Source organism: Mytilus trossulus, chromosome 2 (genome assembly GCF_036588685.1).
Source record: "Mytilus trossulus isolate FHL-02 chromosome 2, PNRI_Mtr1.1.1.hap1, whole genome shotgun sequence".
NCBI classification, from domain to species: domain Eukaryota; kingdom Metazoa; phylum Mollusca; class Bivalvia; order Mytilida; family Mytilidae; genus Mytilus; species Mytilus trossulus.
This window is the reverse complement of record NC_086374.1, coordinates 73,810,694-73,835,414: the sequence shown is the minus strand read 5'-3', so window position 1 is coordinate 73,835,414 and position 24,721 is coordinate 73,810,694. Positions and strand designations below refer to the sequence as shown.

The 24,721-nt window shown below is 31.3% G+C and overlaps 1 protein-coding gene across 1 annotated transcript; it reads right to left on the bottom strand.

The window, feature by feature from the left end:
* Positions 1–939: 939 nt before the first annotated feature.
* LOC134707988 (cap-specific mRNA (nucleoside-2'-O-)-methyltransferase 2-like) lies at positions 940–24,415 on the bottom strand. The gene is made up of 13 exons (XM_063568194.1): positions 24,311–24,415; positions 22,584–23,068; positions 21,726–21,934; positions 20,684–20,881; positions 19,243–19,366; positions 18,024–18,289; positions 16,877–17,035; positions 16,037–16,174; positions 13,773–13,946; positions 13,343–13,477; positions 9,537–9,635; positions 9,065–9,248; positions 940–2,096 (listed from the first exon to the last, which is right to left on the bottom strand). Exons 2-13 carry the CDS (start codon positions 23,053–23,055, stop codon positions 1,990–1,992), a joined length of 2,265 nt encoding a protein of 754 aa, XP_063424264.1. The 5' UTR covers positions 23,056–23,068; positions 24,311–24,415; the 3' UTR covers positions 940–1,989.
* Positions 24,416–24,721: the final 306 nt, after the last annotated feature.

Genomic DNA, 24,721 nt, shown 5'->3' with positions numbered 1-24,721 from the left:
CAGCCTCGAGAACCACGGTTAATCGGAACTCTTTACGAATTTTCATAATGCACCTTATTATCTGTTCCGAGAACACAGTTACATGTATATCGTAGTGTAATTCTTTTAGATAATGAACGAAAATAAAAAAAAATCCAACCTGCCCTTGTGCGCTTTCTCAATATTTTTTTTACAGAGTGTAGTACAATTTTTGGACAAATTATATCCAAAATCATAATAACCTTCGTCGGCTCTAATTAAAAATATGCTTGAAATCTTTTGACAGCTTCCGAAATGATAATTTTTAACCTTTTTTAGCTGGACCAAATCACTACTTTACTTTGAATTACATGAAACAATTTGTTTTACAGTGTAATTTCATCCCCCTTCTTGTTATTTAGTCATAAAACATGAAGAAATAAATTTGAAAGTAGTATAAAAAGATTGTCAAGTAACAAGGAAACACATTGTTCTCACTATGGTCTATTTTCAAAGTACGATAACTGTGTTCCCGGACCAATAGTCTATGTTCAACTTGCTATTGACTAATTTGAAATGACTGAAATAGCCCCCATCTCGAACCCACTAGGTTTTATAATCTGGATCCGATTGAGGCCTTCAACCAACTCTCCGAGGTAAGGGCGTACACTGAAAAATAATCTAGCTACGCCACTGCTTGTAATGATTATAACCTAATGGAAGAAAATAATTTTCAAACTGGTTTTCTTTTAGGATTGTGATGTAGATTTTTTAACTAAACATAAGGCTGCTTGGGGACTGATATTTGAATAGATCATTCTGTTTCTTATGGATAGCTATCTCATTGTCAGTCAAATCACTGTGCATCCCCTTATTTTTTTTAATACAAACAGGACAAACATCTGTCTCAGTTCATGAACCGAGTAAAACTAAGTTATTCAATTTATGTCATGTATGTACAGAAATGAATAACAAAAAATATAATTGTTGGAAAGCAATTTAGCATATATAATATTGAGGTAAAACATAATTCAAACTATTCTTGCTGTCAATTGATAACAAATTGGGTTACAAACAGTGATTGTATAACATAGCATGTATATAGTTTTCTACTAGCACCATAATCATTTCCTTTTTTCTATCTCAGGACTATTCCATTTAAACATACATGGTACCCAGAGAAGGGCTCTTTCAAAATGGGATAACCACCTCTAGAAGCAAATTAAGAATTACAATTACAATTGTACTGTATTTGACACCCATCCATAGAAGTGATTTCAAAGTGCTTTATCTGGGTCCTATGTATGTTTTTATAGAACAGTTCTCACATGACTTTCTCTCAACTCAGTTATAGCCCTTGACTCCACTATCTATAGCTTAATGACATATCAAGAAGTTAAATGTTTCTCCATTATTACTTCTCGATTAAACTCACTTTTGTAACTCATATCTGTGATAAACAAGTGTATAACACTTCACTCAAAGTCAATAATTTTGTTAAATGACTAATAGTTGTCATATTCTTCAAGTGAAAATTTTATATCTCAACCACAAGCTTTATTTCTCTCTACAAAATTTCACACCCAAACATTCAAAAATGGTAACAGACTGTTTTATTAGTATATAATATCAACTGCAATGCCTAGCTTCAATTGTAAAAAGACATCACATTGTATTATATACCTGAACTTACAAATATAGCTGTAACTAATTCATACTTTTTCCATTGAACACAAACAAACTTTTCAAAGTGTAATATCATACACGATTATACACACCATTTCTCTGTGTTATTTCATACACGATTGTACACACCATTTCACTTCAAACCACAGTATGGTCTCCTATTATTTCTGACACATAAAGCAGGGTTAATATTTCAAGCAAATCTTTGCTACTTTACACATCACTTATCTTACACATGTAAATCTAACTCTTTAGTTCATCATTTACAGTTATGTAAAGACATGGATTATGCATTATTCAAGTCTTTGATCAATTTGACACTAAGACAAGGAATACATTTTTCTCTCATGTCTGATCTGATATTTTCTGTTTCACATTGGACACAATGGTGGTTATGTAGGACTTTAATAAATTCTCATTACTATTCATCAGAAACTGTACAAACTCTGGATCTAAAAAATAGAATAAAAATGTAACATTAATATACTTTGGATCAATAATTTTCTATAAAAAAGACACAACAATTTGAAAAAAAAAGGTGAATCATTAAAATAAATAACATGAAAAATATAAAATTTAAATGCTACTGTTCAGCAAAGAGAAGTACAGAAGCAATCTTCCAACATCTCCTTATTTCATATTGAATTGACCAGTTTATAATATCAAAGTAGTATAAGGTTAAAACAAACTTGGGCAGCCATATAGGAGTTAAAAAAAATTAATTCAATTTTTACTAAAAGAAGCATACTTTGATTAATTATTTTTTTCTAATTTTTTTTAAAAAGATTTACAGAACAATGAGAAGATACAACTTTAAGGAGCACTAGCTATGAGATGTATAAACAAGAGGCTGTCACAACTACAGCAAACCGGATTTATTAACATTTATTTGTGTCCTGGCAATATCACAAGAACCATTACTGACTAGGAGCTATAAGGGCCATGTTTGGCCCCACCCCCAAATTTCATTTAATTGGTAATGTCGTAAGTCTATACCATAGAGCTTCTGAAAATTATTGAATTTTGGGACTAACTCATTTATTCTGTTGCCTAGCAACCAATGTAATGGTGGAGTTAAACTCATCAAATATGATTATTATACAACTTTAATTTATCTATATTTGATATTAAACCTGTTTAGCATGTAGTGAACTTTACACTTGTACACTATTTTTAAATATTACATAATTAAATGCACACTTTTGCCAAATTCACTGTTGTTACTCCCTAGCAACACATCTGTGCCCATGGCAACCCGAATTAGTTTTCTATTTTACCAGATTTAATTTTAAATATGTTGCAACAGCAAGGCAATTTGAGATGCAAATTGTAAAAAGTAATAGACTCCAAAGTAAATTTTAAGGGAAAAGCAATATTGAACAACCAACAAACAAAAAGAAACACCGGATTTTGCTGACATATACAGATTGTGCATCTAGTGCCGGGTGAGGTCTCACTTATCAGTTACAAGAAGAATAACACAAAGACAAGAACATATATTTAGCGCTAAGAAATCTTAATATTTATGATCTAAAATAAATAGATACAGACACATGCATTAATGGGTTGTTTTAAATTTTGGTGTATTTGCATTACAGTAGTGATGTTTCAGGTTGGGGTTGGAGGGGGGCCACTTCAATCAACAAGGTCATAGGACGTGCCTCTGAAATAGTTCACCTTTTTTAAGCTTAAAATAAGTGAAAATTGAAAACTATCAGATACATGTATATAAGAAAAGGACAATAAAGTTCCCATAACTTCTTTGACTGTCAACTTGTTGAGTGTTCCCGCTGTGTCTTTATCAGCCAATTTATTTTTCTTTTGACACTTACCGGTAAGGCCAACCTTAAAAATATGTTTGTTTGCAGTTTTCCGACTGTACCTTCAGACTGAAGGGTCGGTAGGTAGGAAAAATATTTTATTTTATCAGCCAAAATACAGTTTAAACAAGCAGTTACACTAAACCAAGTTTCTTGTGAAGAAAAAAAAAACATTTTAAAACAACAAACACTGGACATGCTGAAAACCAACATCAAATGAGCAGGCATTTTCAGATAAAAAACTTTTTAACCAAAACTGAAACTTTAACATAGTGTCATTATCCAATTTATGACATAAAATATGGTAAAATTATTAAATACTGGAACACTTATAAACAAGGAATGTCATTATGACTAGAACTGTTTTAAAGAAATATATTCAGACATGTATGCTTCTTGACTAGAATGTTTTCATGAATAGAGTATTTTCATCAGAAAAATGTATATATTATAGATTTATAAGACAATTATTAAAGAGTGTATTTTTAATAATAAAAAAATAACCATTACAGAATCTTCATCAATTGAAAAAAAGGCAACTTGAAAAAAAAGTATTAAGACATCCGACTGTTTTCATATTTCTAACAATATTTAATTATATGTGATAAGGTTATATTTTTGCCAGGCTTTAATGAAAACCAAAGAAATCTAAAGTTTGGGGTGAAATCCATAGCACCCCATTACAAGTAATTGGTCTGAACTGAAATAGTTTTAATGCATAAAAAAAATTGACAGCATAGCTCCTAAGGACATGTTTTAATTGAATTCACACAGGACACACAGTTTGGGTATATTTAATATTGTAAGAAAGAGAATAATTGCAATGAGTGGGGCAGCCCCCCTTATCCTAAAGGAGCATACTCATTGCAATCGAAGATAGATTTAATATAGAGAGAGTATATTTATTTTTCAAGCTAACCATTCATTTTCTCTACATCTTTGTGTAGTTATGGTTGCTTCTTATTGATTTGGCATGATCTATATCCATTAACATTTCAAATGAGCCCTTCCTCCGTACAGGCGTGTTTACAGATATCCATGAAGATTTAAGTCACGGAGGAGTGGTTTCATCTTTGTCGTCTTCACAACGATTTGTAGAAAATATGCCATACTTCAAGCTGCTGTAGAATTATTTAACCACTGAAATTGGTTCCATAAAGTCAGGCTCCACAGATTCTGAACCCGATTTGTTTGAGACAGAATGGTTATCGTGTCAGTTATGAATATCTGCTGCATCATCATCAATGATATCATCACACATCATTACATGTGCCTGAATCTGTATAAACAGTTTACTAATAAACTTTTTTGTTTGTTATTTGTCTTAAAATTGACAAAGACGACAGCGTAAAGTACTCCTCTGTGACTTCATGGATACCTGTAAACAATTTCCATGTGCTTTATCAGTAAATGGTCACATGAACGCTTGACGGGAAGCTAAGAAAACCCGAACTTGAAATGCGTAATTGACCCAGACTTTAAATCATTTCCGGAAAGGACCCAAAGTTCCAGATCGCGTCAATAGAGGTATTAAAAAAAATTTCTTCAAATTTAAAGCAATAAAATTTTCACAGTCGGGAGGATTTTCAAGGGTCGGTCGGTAAACTGCAAACAAACAATATTTTAATTTAAGCCTAAGTATTCCTCTTTTACATAAAACCACATGAAACTAAATCAATATGGCAAAAGGTAACTTTTTACCTATGCAATATATGAAAACGTATATATTTTTTTAAGATGTAAAACCGGGTGAGGTGACAAAACTGTGACACCCTTATCAATTAAGTATTGAAGTACCCCCATCTATACATATGTAGAGGATCGTTAGGGTTGACTTTTGGAAATTCATCTTATTTTTATTATATATTTGAGATGTCCAGCTTTATAGCCATATCTTCTATAGCATTGCAAAACTTGTACATGCTACTATCTAAACAAAATCTGTATTCTTAACAATTTTCTATATTCATTATATATAATATTTGTTTTTTTGTTGTTCTTGTCACTGTGACTGGTCTGTGTCATTTTGATCACTTGTGGACAGTTGTCTCACTGGCAATCACACCACATATTCTTTTTTATAGTTTATATTTCGCCTTTACTATAACCTTAGTGTGACTGTCTTATGACCTTGGTCTTTGATTATCATGACAATATTCATTATATATATATATATATTACGTCAAAAAAGTTGAAAACAAGAATATATCTGTACATGGATGCCCAAATCGCAAGACTAGCACAGGCCAGAGAATCATGAATTGGGACAGGCGCAAAAATCGGCGGGCTTAAACATGTTATTTTGAGATTTCAAACCCCCTCTCCCTTTACCTCTATAGCCAAAGTAGAAAGAAATAAAACACAACAATAGGCACAATAAAACTTAGTTCAAAAAGGTCCGAGTCTGATGTCAGATTAAACTACCTTGACCGTAAACCTAAGCCTGAAGCGGAACACAAGGACGATTGGACGAACAGACAAACAGATGCACAGACCAGAAACATAATGCCCACAAATGGGGTGTAACAAAACTTTTAAAATTACACTTTATTTATACTTATCATTATAAAACTATTCAAAACATAACCTTTAAAAAGATAACATTCAAAACATAACCTTTAAAAAGATAACAGACATGTAGGATGCTTACAGACTTCAGGTAATTATTTCTATGCATGGGAAGGTAACTATCCATAAATATATATACGGATAGTCTACCTTATGCTGTTTCCGTTCTCTTACCATCAAAGGAGTAGGTCCGGTAAGGACCGATTTTGGCTTATGTGATATATTTGAACTGATTTTGTCATTAAAAACGCTCCGATTTTTAGATTGCTTTTGTCAAAAATGAAAGTGGCCGCATACGTGTTCATCCAAAATCTTTATATATGTTATGTGTTATCATGAAATACAACTTACATTTCAGTATTAACGATGAACATGAATTATGCGGCCACTTTCGTTTTACACGAAAACCGTCTAAAATCTAACTAAAATGATAGAATTGTGAAGATTTCAGTAATTTAGCGTGACTTAATGTTGCTAGTATTCGATATATGTGCATTGAATTTGAATTGCCAAAAACAACCCATATCTATGTAGCAGAAGCATTGTACTTTCCAATAGATAATTAAAAGTTTACATTTTAACAATTTTTTAAAACTGCTATATTTTGGGGCCAAAAAGGGGTCTTACCGGACCTACTCCTTTTATAGAACATGTGCTCTATGCTCATAATCAACAAAGACACATCCAATTGGAATATAGGTAGTTTTATTTTCAAAATAAATTTCGGGTTTCTCGCCAATTATGTAAATTTAAGGAAAATAATCTTTTAGATCCCCCCCTTTTTCCTAACATAAATCATGGTTCCAACCCTCATACCAGAGAGAGAAGATTGCCCCATACAAACACCAAAATTTTGAATTGATGATTAGCAGAAATATAGGTAATGTACAGATTATATTATATTGAAGGTCTATCTAAAATTTCATAATTAAAAAAAAAATGTCCTCAAAGTTGTTATTGACTCCATTACATTATGATTGGTTTCGTATTTATTAAAGAAATTTAACTAGATATACTTACGGAAATAATATTAGGAATACACGGTACATTCTTAAACAAAAAAATAAAGTTCCTATAGGCATAAGAATGTATTAACTAAACTTTGTCAGATGAATAGGTCCAATTTGGACGTCAAATTTCAGCTTGTTATTGCTCTGCTTGGCAATGAAAAGTATAAAATAAACTATCGCACCAACCTTGCACCAAAAAGATTTTTCAACCAAAGTTTTATATGTATGAACTTGTCAAACTGCCTAAATTTCTTCTTGGTGCAAGCATGGTGCGGTGGTCAAAATTTAGAAAAACCATCAAAATTTCTGTATTTTTGCTTATTTTCCCAATTATGACGTCATTTGCACCTACCATTGTGACGTCATTGAACCTTTTTTTGGTAGATAAAAACATTTTTTTCAAATCATTGACTTATACTCTAATAATTTATGGAGAAAAATCTGCTCTGTTAGAATTTTCATTATCTTGTAAATTTGGGGCCATTTAAGGCCATTATAGCCCCTACTCCTTTGACCTCCATTTTGTCACCAGTATTAACATATTAAAATTTAGATTGAATGGTTCGTGAGTAAATGCAACAATGTGAATGGAAAAACCATTTTTCCATCTTTCAAGAACCATAACTCCTGAACGGTAAAAGTCAAAATTGTCATTATTTAACTTGACCGCCATTTTGTCACCAGTAACAACATATTAAAATTTGGGAAGCCTTGGTAGAACAGTTCATGCTTAAATGCACGGACACGACTGGAAACTCCATTTTTCCATCTTTCAAGAACCATAACTCCTGAACGGTAAAAGTCAAAATCGCCATTATTGAACTTGACCTTCATTTAGTTGTCAGTAACAACATATCAAAATTTGAAAAGCTTTGGTTGAACGGTTCATGAGTTAATGCACAGACAACATTTGATTGCCGCCCACCCGCCGGGCATCCCCAAATCAATAACCGACATTTTTGTCACATAAATCCGGTTAAAAATCTAATACATTATTTTTTAGGCTCAACCATTAATGAAATGCAAATAGTAAAATAATAATTCGTTTTTAGCAGTCAGTGTGGTTCAATTTTGTCAAAATAAGCAAAATAACATTGATTATGAATTATTCACTTGCAAGTGAATACTTCGACCTCTTTTAATCTGTATTCATGTGAACTTCAATTTAACCCCTTAACTTGAGATGGATAACAAGTGAATTGTTTGTGTATAGTTATTTAAAGGAAAAGAAGGTCAACATTGAAAGAGAAACAAAGGTAAATCATTTGATTGACTGTTTCGATCCACAAAAAATCTTATCCAGGTAAAAACGATTATAAACACTTATTTTTCATCTATAATATGAAATTCACTACACAAGTTTGCTTAATCTTTTTATATCTCTATTTATGTTTACATCACTTATACTGTTATCAGATGACTTTAGAGGTTAACTCGATAAATAATTAGATGGTTTTCAGACTAAATACACAAGAAACGAAGCTACATATTTTCATGCCAGTACCCTGTTTTTTGCTTATTTTAGACTTTTAATAGTTTGGATAAATGATTTACATTGTTATAAATCAAATATGAAAATTTGATTAAAATTGGTGAATATGAATTTGATAGCTAGTGCCCCTTTAAAAACACAATAGATCATACAACAATTTACATTTTGTGCCATGTTACAAGAAAACGACAACCGTGACCTAATTCTATATGGCCTTTTCTGAAATTATATGACATAAGCTATTTTCTCATATTCATTTTCAAAATTGTTTCATCTAGTTTTCTTTCTGTTTATATAATTGTATTTTGCAATGTATTTTGTCGGCAGGAGTAGGGACCTAAGTTATTGAATAATTTCTAAATATATTAACAGAGAATTCAAGAAAGTTATGTTATAAATTATTGAACAGTTCTACAACAAGATCCATAATTTATGAAAAACATTTCTAATCATTTTTATTGTTATTTCCTCTGTATTCTGTTATCCTTTATTTTTTCTAAAAAAAAACATAATAAATTTTATAATCTTACCATTTATCAGTGAAAGTATTGGTACTGTTTCCAGCAACACATTGGCAGATTTGCTGTCTTTAGAAATATGTTCATCCACTAGATGGCAGCAGTGTTCTAACAGGAAGTCGGAAACACCAGAATATTTATAGCAGATCAACATTTGCAGCAAACTTTCTTTTCCTGGTTGTGTTAAAAATCCAACCTGAAGAAAAACATTTTTTTTTTTTCAAAGCAGTCTTAATTACAATGTCTTATTCAAAACAAGAGTCTCACAGAGACAGAGAATGGCTGATTGGTGGTGACAAGTTTTATAGGACTTTTAAAATTTCTTTAGCATATTTTTTCGTTTACTCAATGTTGTAGTTTTTATTTGAACTTTTTCTGATATTATGTTAAATTGCATTGTACATATAAACTATGATAAAACAAGGGTGTTTCATATGACAAAACAAGCCTTAATTGTAGTTTGTACAAATAATCATAGTCAAACCTTTTGGAAACAGGAACTTAGAAGATATATTATCCCTGCAGTAAATCTGGTTAGACATGTTGGCATCTGTATCAGTACTGTGTTTTCTTTTGGCAATACCTGGAAAAATACAGGCAAAAAATACCATCAGATGTTGAGTGGTGATATACATGCATACAACACCTGAAGCAAATAGTCAAACTTCTGTCATTGTATTGTCATCATGAAAATATCACAAAAGAAGATGTGGTTGGATTGCAATTTACTGTAAATTCAGAAATTACTGTGTGCACTTTTTATTGCGATTTATCTTTGCAATATTGAGAAAAATTCTGTTTAATTCATATAAAAAAATTCAAAATGTGAGTTTATATTATTGCAATTTTAACACTTTTGCATTATTCGCAATAATATAAATATCACAATTATTTCTGTATTTATGGATGAAGAAAATGAAAAAATAACTTTAAAATTACTTTTTACCATCACTATCAATGTGAGTGATATCCATGAAATAGTAATAAAAAGAACATTGATTAATTAAAAAATCCTTCTATAATAACTAGTGGTGTCAAATCGTTCACTTTTGCCTAACGGGTTACTTGGATAATTGTTCGACTGATTAACAGGTTAACCGGTAGTTTAAGTTGATGTTTGAAGCCTTATCTATAGTACTCTACACATAGATATAAGAAGATCATATGTGGTATGAGTGTCAATATGACAACCTTCCATTTAAGTCATACATTTACGTTTTTATAATACAATGAATTAAAGTTTGTCATTTGGTATTATAAGGCTTGTCTGTGAAGATTCCTGGCGAAGTTTGACTTTAAATAATCAAAAACACTGTATCAACTATGGCGTTTGCACTAACTTCAGATTGAAAAATTAAAAAAAAAATTCTTGATCTTATAGAATTTACTTTAATATGTCTGAATTTTCATTTTCATTTTCTCTTGTTGTCTGCTATAATAATTTGGAGTGTTTCAATTTGAAATGATTAAGCCAAAGCTTGTTACTCGTACTATCAAGTATACATTCACATTGGTTTGCATTGCACAATTTTTGAGTTAGCATTTTGTTTAAATTATGACAAAGCCTTGCACGATGGAGATTGCACATTCAGATGTAGGTTTACAAAATATAAGAACAACCAGATGCTCCACAGAGTTCTGCTTTATATGACCGCAGAGTTCGAAACCCTGAACAGTTGGGGCAAATATGGACACAACATTCAAGCTTAATGCAGCTCTGAATTTGGATTGTGATTAAATAGTTGACACAACATAGGTTTCTGACACAAAATGAATGTGGTCTAATAACTTAAACTTAAAAACTTAAAAATTTTAAATTGGACATTTACCTATTATGGTCCAATATCCAAAATCTAAATACATGGTTAGATTCAGCATATAAAAGAATTCCATTTTTGATGAGATCAAATAAAGTTCAATTTGGGACTCTTTATACCTTAATGTGGACCAATTTGATAACTGGGCCCAAATATCAAAAATCTAAATACTTGGTTAGATTCAGCATATATCAAAGAACCCCATATATTCAATTTTTTGTTGAAATCAAACAAAGTTTAATTTTGGACCCCAATTTGGATCAACTTGAAAACTGGACCCATAAGCAAAAATCTAAGTACATGTTTAGATTCAGCATATCAAAGAACAAAGAACCCCAAGGATTCAATTTTTGTTGATATCAAACAAAGTTTAATTTAAGACCACGATTTGGACCAACTTGAAAACTGGCCCCATAAGCAAAAAATCTTAAAAAATGTTTCGATTCAGCATATCAAAAAACCCCAAGAATTTAATTTTTGTTAAAATCAATCTTAGTTTAATTTTGGACCCTTTGGACCTTAATGTAGACCAATTTGAAAACAGAACCAAAAATTAAGAATCTACTTACACAGTTAGATTTGGCATATCAAAGAACCCCAATTATTCATTTTTTTATGAAATCAAACAAAGTTTATTTTTGGACCCTTTGGGCCCTTAATTCCCAAACTCTAAAATCAATCCCAGTGTGAAAAACCAAGAAAAATGCTCATTTGGGCCCCCTTTTTGGCCCCTTATTCCTAAACTGTTGGGACACAAACTTCCAAAATCGATCCAAACCTTCCTTTAGTGTTCATAAACCTTGTGTTTAAATTACATAGATTTCTATTCTCTTATACTAAAGTTATTGTGCGAAAACAAAGAAAAAATGCTTATTTGGGCCCTTTTTGGCCCTTAATTCCTAAACTGTGGAACCAAAACTCCCAAAATCAATCCCAACTTTCCTTTGGTGGTCATTAACCTTGTGTTTAAATTTCACAGATTTCTATTTACTTAAACTAAAGTTATAGTGCGAAAACCAATGTGTCTTCAGAAGACGACGACGACAACGCCAATATCATACCAATATACGACCTCAAAAGTTTTTTGCAGTATTTTTGGGGTTGTATAAAAATGAAATAATGAAGAAAATCGTATAATTTAATCGTATTACTGATTTAAAGTTACTGTTAAAAAACATGTATACTAATTATGTTTCGTTTAGATCTTGGTCCGAGCTGAGAGACACATTAATTAATTTTATATTTTTGGATTAACAATAGCAATCAATATACTGGACAATTGACCTATCAAATTAATTACCACAACGACATTTGTTAAAGAAAATCATGACTATTTAATGATTTCAATCCAAATTTATATCAAATCTATCAAATTGAAAAAAATGTCAGGTTAACCGGTTAGCGTTTCTGGTATTAGGTATTCAGTTGTATTAGCACTTTTTCAAGTTGAAAATAATATAACTTTAATTCTTAATGTGGAAAACATTGTTCTTGGGTCAGAGTCTTGGGATATTTCCCTAAACTTATTCACTATTCTGGTTAAATATTACATTTATACATGTCGCTTTAATAATTCATTACCGACTCTTACGGGTGTCATAGCTATGATTAAAAATTCCTACCAAATAGAAAAAATATCTACCTCCTTTTACAGATCCCCTAGAGCAAGAGAGAAATTTGATTGTAAATGGGAATTAATTAAAAACATAGTTCACATGTGAGGAGAGATCTTTCTATTTTGTACTTACTTAAGGCTTTATAATAGTTCATGTAGAATTAATTATATGTTGATGCACATCACAACTGGACAGTGATTTGTGTGCATCTTAAAAGTACTATCTATGTTTATTGCTATTGTTATACATGTTATATATATTGATATACTAATTTTTGTTTGATTGTATTTGAATTATCTCCCCTTGACTTAGGTTGACATTTATTTATGTGACTCTGTCCAACATGTTGTCCAATATGTTATCTGTTGATGATCTCTGGTGGCCTCTCCTGGTACCTCTCATGTTCAACATCATTGTATAGGCAGTGATGCATGTGGCTAGAGGAGAAGGCTGATGCCATCATTAACCTTATCAACATATTCCGGTATTCTAATCCAGAGTGATAAAAGATGTGTATGATCTGGTAGAAAATTTAGACTAATTAGCATAACTAACTTTTTAATTTTAGACTGTTATTGAAAAATTTAATATCAGTATATGTTTTATGAAATAACTATATAACTATATATCACAATATATACTTGGTGTAAAAATAAATTACAAAAAAAAGGTATTCAGTTGTTCAAACAGTTTTGCGAGTTGTAGTTGAGTAAAGAAAAATGCAAGTTTCACATATTCGTGACGATTTATATTTATGATAGTTTTCTTCACACGAAAGTCGTGAAATTAAATTCCTCAAAAAAATGAATTAGTTTACAGTAACCAGGTCAATTATCATGAGTATATTTTTATTATACCTGAAACATCTTGGTCAGTTTCTTCAGCAGAGTTTTCTGTGATGTTATATCTGTTTCAGTACTTGTGTTGAATATATCTAGATACACCAGTATTGTATGATCACACACTTCAGTTATATCTTCAACCGTGGTTACCTATGAACAAAAATATGTAATTATGTAAAATGTAAATTTGTTTTGATTTTTTTATCTCTTAAAATAAAATATGTAAAGGCAAGTAGAACTTTTTTAATTTATCTACATATACAAAAAATGGATGAGCAGCTGAAAATATGCTGATGGAAACAAAACATTATTTCAAAAATTTAATTAGTATTTCTTTTATTGACGTCATATAAGATCATATAAAAAGAGCTAAAGTTTAAGTATTAAACAAGTATTTTTGTCAACGGTAAATGGTAAAAAAGTTTAAAACTATTTCTATGGTTACCTTGTTTACATACTCCTGCTTCTGAATTTCATCACACTTCAATTCAGCAGATGTTACAATGGTCACATGACATGGAAAATCATACACTGATTGGTTAAACAATATATCTAATGATGAAATGATTGATGACACATTGTAGTCTGCTGTAGGGTCAGTAATTTTGGATTCTTCATTCTGTAAAAGAAGACAACAATAATAGACTCTTCTGTTTACCAATTATGGTTAGAGCCACATCATATCATATTAGAAAAGTCAGGCAGCAAAAATACCTACAATAAGGTTATCATGCTTGAAAATGTTTGTTAACCAGGTGCTCTGCAGGGCGCAGCTTTATACGACTGCAGAAGTTGAATCCTGAACAGTTGGGGCAAGTATGAACACTTAATTCAAGCTTGATACAGCTCTGAACTTGGATAAAGATCAAATTTTTGACATAATATGAGTTTCTGACACAAAACAAATGTCAAAATCTTACAAATCTATTGCACAATATTGTGCAATTAAAGATTTCTTCTTTTAACTTTTCAAAAATTTGGAATTTGAGAAATTTGAAGAAAAAAACTACCTACCACCTTTTTTTATTTGCAATTAGTCCCTAACCTGACATTTCTTTAAACATAACGTACAAGTAGTGTAAGGGAGGTTAATCTGAAAATACCCGACATTGTATGAATGTTTTAGAATTACCTCCCTTATACTGATTTTGAATTGTTTTAATTGTCCATTGACTAGAAATACTTAGTTTTTCCCCTTTTTTGCCCCTAATTCCAAAACATTTTGAGCCATAACCTCCCAAAGTCAAAACTTACCATCCCTTCATAGTATGAAAACTTAACCTTAATTTCAGAGAGATTCATACACTTAAACATAAGTTACTGTTTGAAAACTACAAAAATTATTATTTTGAGCCCCCCATTTGGCTCTTAATTCCTAGACTATTGGGATTAACAACCCCAAAATCAATCCCAATCTTTTTGTAGTGGTATTGAACCTTCTTGTAAAAATTAATAGAGATCCATACACTTAAACACAATTTATTGTCTGTTAACTAGAAAAATGCTTCTTTTTGGACCTTTTTTGGCCCCTTATTCCTATATATTTGGGAAAATTACCCCCAAACTGAATCCCAGCCTTCCCTGTGTTATATGGAAACTTGTGTTACAATGTCAGAGAGATCCATACAGTTACACACAAGTAATTGTCTTGAAACTAGAAAAATGCTTGTTTTGGCCCCTTTTTGCCCCTTCATTCCTAGACTGTTTGCCCAATAACCCCTTAAAATAAGTCCCAACATTCTACTTATGGTATTAAACATTGTGGTACAATTTCAGAACAATTGAAATACTAATACACAACTTTTTGTTCTGAAACTAGATAAATGCTGTTTTGGGCTCTTTGGGCCCCTCATTCCTAAACCTTTGGGACCATAACCCCCAAAATCAATCCCAAGCTTCCATTTGTGATTATAAACATTGTGTTGAATTTTATTTATTTCTTTTTACTTATTCAAAATTTATTTTTCGGAAACAATCAATCTTTGGACAACGCTGACGACAATGATGTGATATCAATATACGACCAAAAAATTTGTAATTTTTGCAGTTGTATAAAAATTATATCATCACTTACAAATGGCTGACCTTCTATAATATATATTCTATAAAATACTTTTTCTAACTTAGTTTGGTACTAATAACGTAAATATTCAGACACTCAACTACCGGTACATAATATTTCAACTAAAGAAACCTTGTAAATCATACTTTTCTTTGCTGAATATGCTGAAACAAGTGACTGTTATACCTCACATTTTCACGTTTGGAAGCTGCTTACAAAAATAAGTGATTATTAAAAACACATGTACAGGAATTGTAGATATTCATAGTCATTTAGAACATGACATTTGTCAAGATTAAATTGGTTCAAATTACAGTGTATAATCTACATGAAGCAGATGAGTTGCAAGGTTTGGTAATTTCTTCATCCTATTCTAAATATTTGACCATGGCAACCAATCAATGGATAAGAAAAAGGAAGTTGGTTATAAGTTCTTATCTAATTGATTCTTGAATTTGACAATTAAAGGTACTAACTAATATTACTTTGGCCTTGGTCAAAAGATTTGTTACGACATTTTCTGACAGGAAAAATTTTATCAAAACTGGTTTTTTTAAAGTAGTTATTCTCTTCAGACAAGTAAAAATCAGTTAATTAAACAAAAGCTAAAATTACAAAAAAAAAAGGTACTAGAGGTAAATGTATACCTTCCAGTTGATAACAATATCTTCTGCTTGTTGAACAAACTTTCCATCACAAAATCTGGAACTCATGATTGTAGTCACCTGACATCCTGTTACACATGCCCACTTCCTAACTTCCTCTTCTTCAGGTGGATACAAGATCTGTTAAAAAAAATTGTAAAAATAAGTTCAAGGGTCTTCTTTAAGTTTTTAAGGTTTTTTTAAAAATCTTTTTATGGTATTTTAATCCTCTGTTTTTCTGGTTGAAAAAACACAAATTTTACATAGAAATAGTGGTTTTATAACTACTTCTATTTTAACACAACATTTTAAATTACGAAGTTTTGACTGATTTATCTGCATTATTTGTGTTGAAAGTTCTGTTTATTTTTACAATTACTAAATTTATAACAGTTTTTACAATACTTAACTTTGATAGCAACCCTTTATATGGAAATTTATATTGTGTTTAGGAATTCAGGAATTCAATATAAACTTAAGCACCTTTCACCACCTTTTTTTATCATAGCATGTTGCTAAGGTTTACTGAAGCTTTTATATCCTTTCAGCTCAAAGGAGCCACTCTAGTTTATTAAAACGAGATTTAGAAGCATGATTTGTATTTGGCCCAGTGTGATCACCTTTGGATAAATACAAGTGAGTTTTCTTTTTCAAGTCTATGAGACTTATCACAAGTTCCAGTAACAAATAGCTTTATGTTTAAGGTATCACATTAAAACAAACTTTTCTATATTGCCATTTCAAAAGAGCCAAAAGAGGTGTAGAATATAAGCAGAGACATTAAGAATTAAAATACTTCTATTTGTTTTATGACAACAAATTCTAAGAAATAAATGATCATACTCGAAACCATTCCACACAGCTGTCATCAATGTCATATGTATCATAATGTAGCACTCTCTGTTCCCATTGTAGTGCCTGAACTCTAACTCTATCATTGTATGTCCCTTCATTTCTCTTGATTTCCCTATAACGATGATTACAGGATTTCTTTTGTTGTTTCTGTAAAACAAAATAATACTGTTTATTCAAATAAATCCTTAAATTGGTGTGGAAGCCAAATTACTTTTCTTTTGCTGTTTGGTTGCTGTCTCATTGTTATATGTCCATCAACTCCTTTTAGTAATTTTCCATCCGGTTTAATGAATGTTCTTTTCTAACAGTTAAACTGGAGTTAACCAACAATATCTTTACATTTTCTATTCACAATGACATGTAAAAAAAAATATATACTTTGTTCTTATTAATATAGGTCAATTTCAGATCTTTTTGTCATTGTCCAAATTTTTGGGGCAAATTGTAACTATATTGAAACTGTTTTAATATAACTAGAATTTTTATTATTTTATTTTGTGTTTAAATGCCACTTTTAAGCAACGCTGTTTGGTTATTTTGTGGCTGTCAGTTTTTATTGGTGGAGGAAGCTTGAGTACCTGGAGAAAACCACTGACCAAGATAGGAAAACTACAAATCCTAGTCAATTGAGATTGGAGTCAAGTAAACCTACTGGAGCGAGGTTCAAACTCACAACCTCAATGTTGACTGGATAGTGATATCAGTAGTAACTACTTAGACCACTGGGCCACCAATGCCCGTTACTAAAATGAGACATTGAACTAGTTGCTAACCATAAATTGTGATTTAAAAGAAAAACCATAGAAACTTCATTCAAATCTTATTTTCTTTGCATCAAAAGCTAATGTAATGTGTGTTCCTCTAAGTTTTAAGTTTCTTTGTTAGCAAGCTCAATGTCATTTTATACTTTTATAATCTGTTTCAAGCCAACACGATGTTTAAGAAAAACGAAGTGTGCAGACATTTTATTAGCTTGCAAGTTGTTTTTTATTGGTTTTTAAATTTTCATTCTTTTATATATAAGTATTCTATACAAAAAAGATCAGTAAATGTGTTGCTCATTATTTTATTTTGAATCTGCAAAGAAATAAATCAGAAATATTTGGCACTCTAAAGATACATAGAAAATAATGACCTGTGGCTGTGTGATCTTTAAATAAATTGGTATAGATTTGACATTATATTTAGAGAAATATAAATCAGTGCAGCAAACTTTCATTCCAATGATTTCTTGGCTGAAGTCATCCGATATTTTTTCAAAGTAGTTTAAGTTGTTCTTGATTGTCTCCTCTTGGAGTGAAGTAAAGTAGTTACAGCATTTGATATGTTGTTGTAGAAAGTCTTCTGGAATTTCATCTTGACTGAATAGGCAATGAATCTCAGTGCTGGACTCTGCTGGACCTGTAATGGAAGATTACAACAGATGTAAATTCATGTTCAAATGATACATCCATCTAGTGAACATTTTATATTATCAATTAACATCTATGATAAAAATGAAGTTTTGTAATGCGCAAGTTTTACTCTACAAGAAACATTTATATTATGTCTTTACCTCATCAGTAGTCTAAGGAGTGACATGTCTTTCTGCAAACACCTACTTTGTAAGCGTAAAACCCCCCTCAACTTGTGGTTCTAGTATAAAGAAGGACATGTTTATATCTCATTAAAATTACATCATCCTGAATATGAGTGTACTGTTTACAGCTGGACTAAAAGCAGAGATGATTCAATCAACCATAACCAAACGATTTAATTTCAACATCAGTAAACTAGAATTGTTACTACATTAATCCAAGACTAAGGTTATTGTATACTGTTTATCTTAAGACTAAGGTTATTGTATACTGTTTATCTTATGACTAAGGTTATTGTATACTGTTTATCTTATGACTAAGGTTATTGTATACTGTTTAACTTAAGTTATCTTATGACTTAGGTTATTGTATACTGTTTATCTTAAGACTAAGGTTATTGTATACTGTTTATCTTAAGCATTGCCTGCATGAATCATAGAAAATAAAGGATATATATGGGTATCCATCGTTGACACAAAACCTTAAAAATCAAGTCGTTATTTGTACTGTGGAATCATCTATTTTGGTGGATTGAGAAAACACAGCATGTTGGTGGGTATTTGATTTCGTGGTTTTGTCAATGTCTGCAAACAGAGCTTATAGAAAATGTGTAATTCATTGAACATTTGAATTCGTGGTTCACCTGTACCCAAGAAAAACCACGAAAATTGTTATCCAACGAATAATAATAAATCCACAGTATTAGAATTTGGGATGGTAAGTGCCTCCTACTAAACAATGATATATAAAACCAAATTATCGATACTGTTTACTTACTAAAATATTTTTCACACAACTGTTCTATCTGCCCCTGTATACTGCCTATGCCTAAGAATCCCAAACACATTAAATAAACCTCAGAATTACCACTCTTACTTGTAGCTGGTTTAAATACAGTCACCTATTTAAGAGATAAATTATAGTATCATAAATAATGTAACAAAAAATAAATGTATAAACCTAATTTATACGGGAAATACTTCAGCCTTTTAAAATGTAGTTTCCATTATCTGTTTCATTTTACTTTAAAAAATTATTAATTCACTTTTCTGACCATTTCATAAAAATTCCATAAAAAACCTTGTACATTTTAAATTTTAGACATCTTTTGCAAATTTTGAAATTATTGTATGCATTTTAATTTATTTTTTGTGATTTTGTCATTTTAGACTTAAATGCAATTTAAATTTTTCAAGTATTTTTCTTACTTTTTTACATGATCACATGTTTTGGCTAAGTTTCATGAAAATCGGTGACTATGCGTGCCGGACCCCCTATATAAAATGGTTGGTGGTTACAGAGAATTGCTCTTAAGCACCACAAATATTGCTTATCTCCTTATCTCAATTTCTGAAAATCATTTGAGTAAAAGTAGATGTGGCGCATATGAATTACATCAATAAACTCATCATAGATACCAGGACTAAATTTTGTATACACGCCAGACGCGCGTTTCGTCTACAAAAGACTCATCAGTTACACTCGAATCCAAAAAGTTAAAAGGGACAAATAAAGTACAAAGTTGAAGAGCAGTATGGACCAAAATTCTTAAAAGTTTTGCCATATAGTTTTAACATATAATACACACTTATGGAGACAAAATTTTTAAAGTTCTTTTGTTGTTCTCCAGGATGTATAAATCCCTACTTTTTATGTTTTTTCCAAAAGTATGACATAGTGATGGAGGACAGGTTACTATTATCTAAAAAAAATTGTGCCAATTCATTGTGTTGAGCAAATAAGATACACATGTGTTATGCTTTAATCTTTGAATAAATATTTTTATTTCATTGTTTTGTTTGGTTTTTTATCTAAGAAAAGGAAAATGTCAAGTTTTTGTTTTTATTGTATTCCAATGCCTTGTTTGAGAACATGTGTGCTAGGACATGATCAATATGTTTTGTCAATAACTTGGTTTATATCAGGTTAATTAGTGTAAATGTGTATTCATGTGTTTTTTTGTTTTTTTTGTGTGTTTTTTTTGTGTTTTTTTTTTTTGTGTTTTTTTTTTGTTGTCTAAATGTACTTTAATCATTCTAATCATTTTCTGTGCTTTATTTTGTAATTCATTCATTTGATTGTATAGCTCAAATTTTGGGCACCATGATTGGTTAATAAAAATTATCTTATCTTATCTTATCTTATCTTATCAGTTAAACATTCACTGCATGTATGGAATTATTCATGTCTTTTTTCTTTAATAATTCATTTCACCTACCTCTGTAAACAAACAGTTCAAAAGATACAACAAACAAATGGTATCACATTCAAGCATTGTAAACTTCTTCAACACCATATTTCCTCCAGGGGACAATATCAAAATGGATGACAAAACCTCACAGTAGTGTAACTTTGAGACGACCTTCTCCTGTTCTGCTGGATTATTTTGACAATCAATACTGCCATCAGCTGTAACCTATAAATCAGTAAAATACAGATTATATGTGGAAACCTTATATTGTTTTGAACAAATTTGTTCATTTTAAAAAAAAAAAGAGTTACCATCAATCTTGTCTATTGTTTAGACCAAAAACTTTAACCTGAAACTCACACTTTCATTTTCTATGTTTAGTGGACCCTGAAATTGGGATCAAAAGTTTAATTTGGCTATAAAATTAGAAATATTATATCATAAGGAACATGTATACTAAGTTTGAAGTTGATTGGACTTCAGCTTCATCAAAAACTACCTTGACCAAAAAATTTAACCGGAAGTGGGACAGACGGACGAACCAACAGACTTTCCAACAAACGGAGGGACAGACGGACGCACAGACCAGAAAACATAATGCCCCTCTACTGTCGTAGGTGGGGCATAAGTGGGGCATAAAAACAAATATGATGTATAATATTTTGGTGCTAAACATCCAGGCCTTTATCATGTTAATAGCTGACTATGTGGTATGGGCTTGGCTAATTGTCGAAGGCCGAACAGTGACCTATATAATAGTTGTTAATTTCTGTGTCATTTGGTCTCTTATTGAGAGTTGTCTCATTGGCAATCATACCTGACATCTTCTTTTTTATATCCAGCAACAAATTATTCAGGACAAGAATATGTTTATGTAAGATCAATATCTTTCCAAGCTTTGTGCTAAACTGAAAGCTGAGCCAGATTTTTGACATGCTAGACACTACTGTCGGTCTTTCGTTTGATTAATTCTGACAAGTACATCCTCAGTGTGTTATGACAAGAAAAATCTTAATACATGTATTTGCACTATCTGTTACATTACATATACTATCATTATCATACATACCAGTGTAACAGGTCCCATAACTGCAACCTTTTCTTTAATTTGTTGTATATTCTGCCAGGACATGAGGTTACCAGTATTATCTACACCAAAGTCCCAGTTATCATAGCTACCACGTACAAATCTATCATCATCAATCATTTGACTAGGGTTGTTACCTTCGTAATATGGATTGAGTGTCGTACCCATCCAGTTCCATGTACCACTGTAATCTGTAGAGACAAAGGTTACTTATAACCAATATCAGGAATTGTTTGTTTTTAATACATACATTCTATTAATATCTCTCTAACCCAATTCAGGCAGTTTGTAAATGTTAGCTATAGCTACATGTAGCATACCTCATTCTTTGTGTGTATGTTCATTTCAATGGGCATACATTGACTGTAAATGTACTGTAGTAACATTTTAACTCGATATGAAATTTTACCTTATTCAAGCTGCAACATTTTTGAAAAGGGTTCACACTGTAGGACATGTAGGATGTTCATAATGATTCTTTGCCAATCTTTGGTACATGTATATATTTAAATTTTGTTTTGCTTCAGAAGACTTAGCTGATGTTAAGTAAGGTATGATTCTAATGAGGATCAAACACAGGATACCAGTAAGAAATTTGGTACCTTTAATTTAATCAGTACAATTACAATGGGCATGATGCATGATTATGAGTAGATAAAATTAATGATTATTCCGTTATTTGCAACATCCAATTGATCAAACTAACATCCAATTGATCAAACTATATACCTTAACAAGATCAATTTGATTTTGTCTGCATTTGAAAGAATTGTCACATTTCCATGTAGTCATGGTAGTGTTGTAGCTTTAGTTAATAATTTCAGTATTTATAATTCTTACCAGAAGAAACAAGATAATGATTTAGGCTTGTTATAAACGCTCCTGGTGCTTCACACAGATGAACAGAATTAAAATTATCATTTTTAAGGTCAACTAGGTCATAAGCTGATACCATTTCATAGAATTTACACCATGCTTGTGTGCAAAGTTCTGGACGTACAGTCTGACGTAGTTCTGAATTTACATTCCCAGCAAGATTCATAAATGTTGTGTGCTGATGCCATTTTACAATGTCTTTATCACTCAGTTTGTCTTTTAGACTATTTAAATCTGATTTCAAGGTCATTAACTCTTTAATTTCCCAATCATCTTTATGTTTGGTAAAATTTTCTGGCACCTTCCAAATGCCATCTTGGGGTTTGGAATATGTGAATTTCTTTTCAAAAACATTCTGTACTTTTTGACGAAGAATTGGATCTAACTGTAGCTCAGCTGCTGTATTTGAAAATTTTCTTTTCCTCCGTCCAGCCATTTATTACATTATTCTAAAAAAGGAGTTAATATTTATAATATCATATAAATAAAAATTTCAGGTGTGGTCACTATAAATAATGTCTGTTAATCCAATATTAAAAGTCAGTCTGTAACCAGCTAAATATACAAATGACAAATCAACATATACAGTACAGTAACAAAATGTAATAGGGTATTCCTTCTGATCAAATTGTTGTTTCATACTGGTTAAAATTATTGGTTTAATTTTAGTCAGTTTAGTATTTTTAAAAAGGTCATTCAAACATAAATGGGAGGAATATATCTGACTGTACATGTATTTCACTTAAGCACAGATCTAAATGTAATCATGGAAATGAAGTTTCTCCTTTGAATGTTAAAATCTAATAAGTTTTACTTTTTCCTTATCACAGCTGTTAACAGCCAAATAAACCCGTCTAAGGGACAGTCCTAATTTAACTCTCTTGCATCAAGTTTTTTAAGGCTGCATAACATATGCAGAAAATATGACAGCTCAACGTCTGTGACTTCAGAGGCCCAAAAATGTTGACATCACGCCATAATGATCATTACATTTTGAACCCATTGAAGAAAATTATAATATACTATAATGAGGGGGGCAGAACCTTTTTCCGGACATGAGGATCAAGGAATTCCTCATTTTATCATGTTGAATTTAGAGATGTCAGGATTTTAATTTCTTTAAATTAAGGAACTAAGGATTTCATGTTTTTAAGCTGAGGATTTTTGGAATCAGATCTCTTCTGACCCCCCCCCCTTTTTCCCCCTTTTTATTTGATAGACAACAGCAATGAGGATATTAAGGTTGCATAAATTAAGACATGGACATATGTGTCCCTCTGGCACAGTCGTTGTGGACAAGTGTTTCTCAGACAACAAGAGGATTAAGGTACTGGCACTTGTTTTATTCATAGGAAGTAATATGTATCGACCTTCCCATGGGTATAGAAACCAGTATTTTTGGGTAAAGGGGAATACCTCTGTTAGGTGGTCCAACCTGATTATTGGTTTTCTAGCTATAAAGAGCAAATTTTAATGTCACAATTTCCATTGAAAAGCACGCATCATACGAATTCATATAACATACGAAAGCATATCATGTTTCAAATCAGATGGGCACGTGTATTTTTCACTAAATTTCAGCTGTTCTGGTGTCTATATCGGTTCTGTATTTCTTAAAGCATGGTCTCGTGTATTTTATGCAACAGTAAATATGTAAGATTTCAATACGAAGCTTTCAAAAGATTATATACCTTAATATTAATATTACAGCAGTCAGCTATTTACAAACTTTACACTGGTTTTACTTTAAGGTTTTCTCCCTTCGCTCCAGCTAATTTTCCTAGGTGAAGTACCAGATGTAGGCGTGTGTAAACATTCACACAAACTCGGTTACAATATCCGGATAAAACTGACGCAATACGCTGTGAAATTTCTTTAAATACTTCGAGGCAAAAATTCAGTCGGATGATTATATCATGATGATATGGGAAAAATGTAATGAAGATGTTTGGAAAACATATTTGAAAACGAATATGAAATGCCAGCGGTGGTGGTATCCTTTCCATCATATCATCAGATATTCCGTCCAGCAGAAAGATCAACTTAGAATGTGAGACAATAGAAAATATATCACACGAGGTGTACATCAATGATAAGAAATG

Coding starts and splice junctions, on each gene's coding strand:
- LOC134707988 (XM_063568194.1), bottom strand. CDS start 23,055: ATGGCTGGACGGAGGAAAAGAAAATTTTCAAATACAGCAGCTGAGCTA. Junction 19,367..20,683: donor TGAACTGTTTGTTTACAGAG/GTAGGTGAAATG, acceptor TCTCTTAAATAG/GTGACTGTATTTAAACCAGC. Junction 13,478..13,772: donor AGCAGGAGTATGTAAACAAG/GTAACCATAGAA, acceptor TTTTGTTCATAG/GTAACCACGGTTGAAGATAT.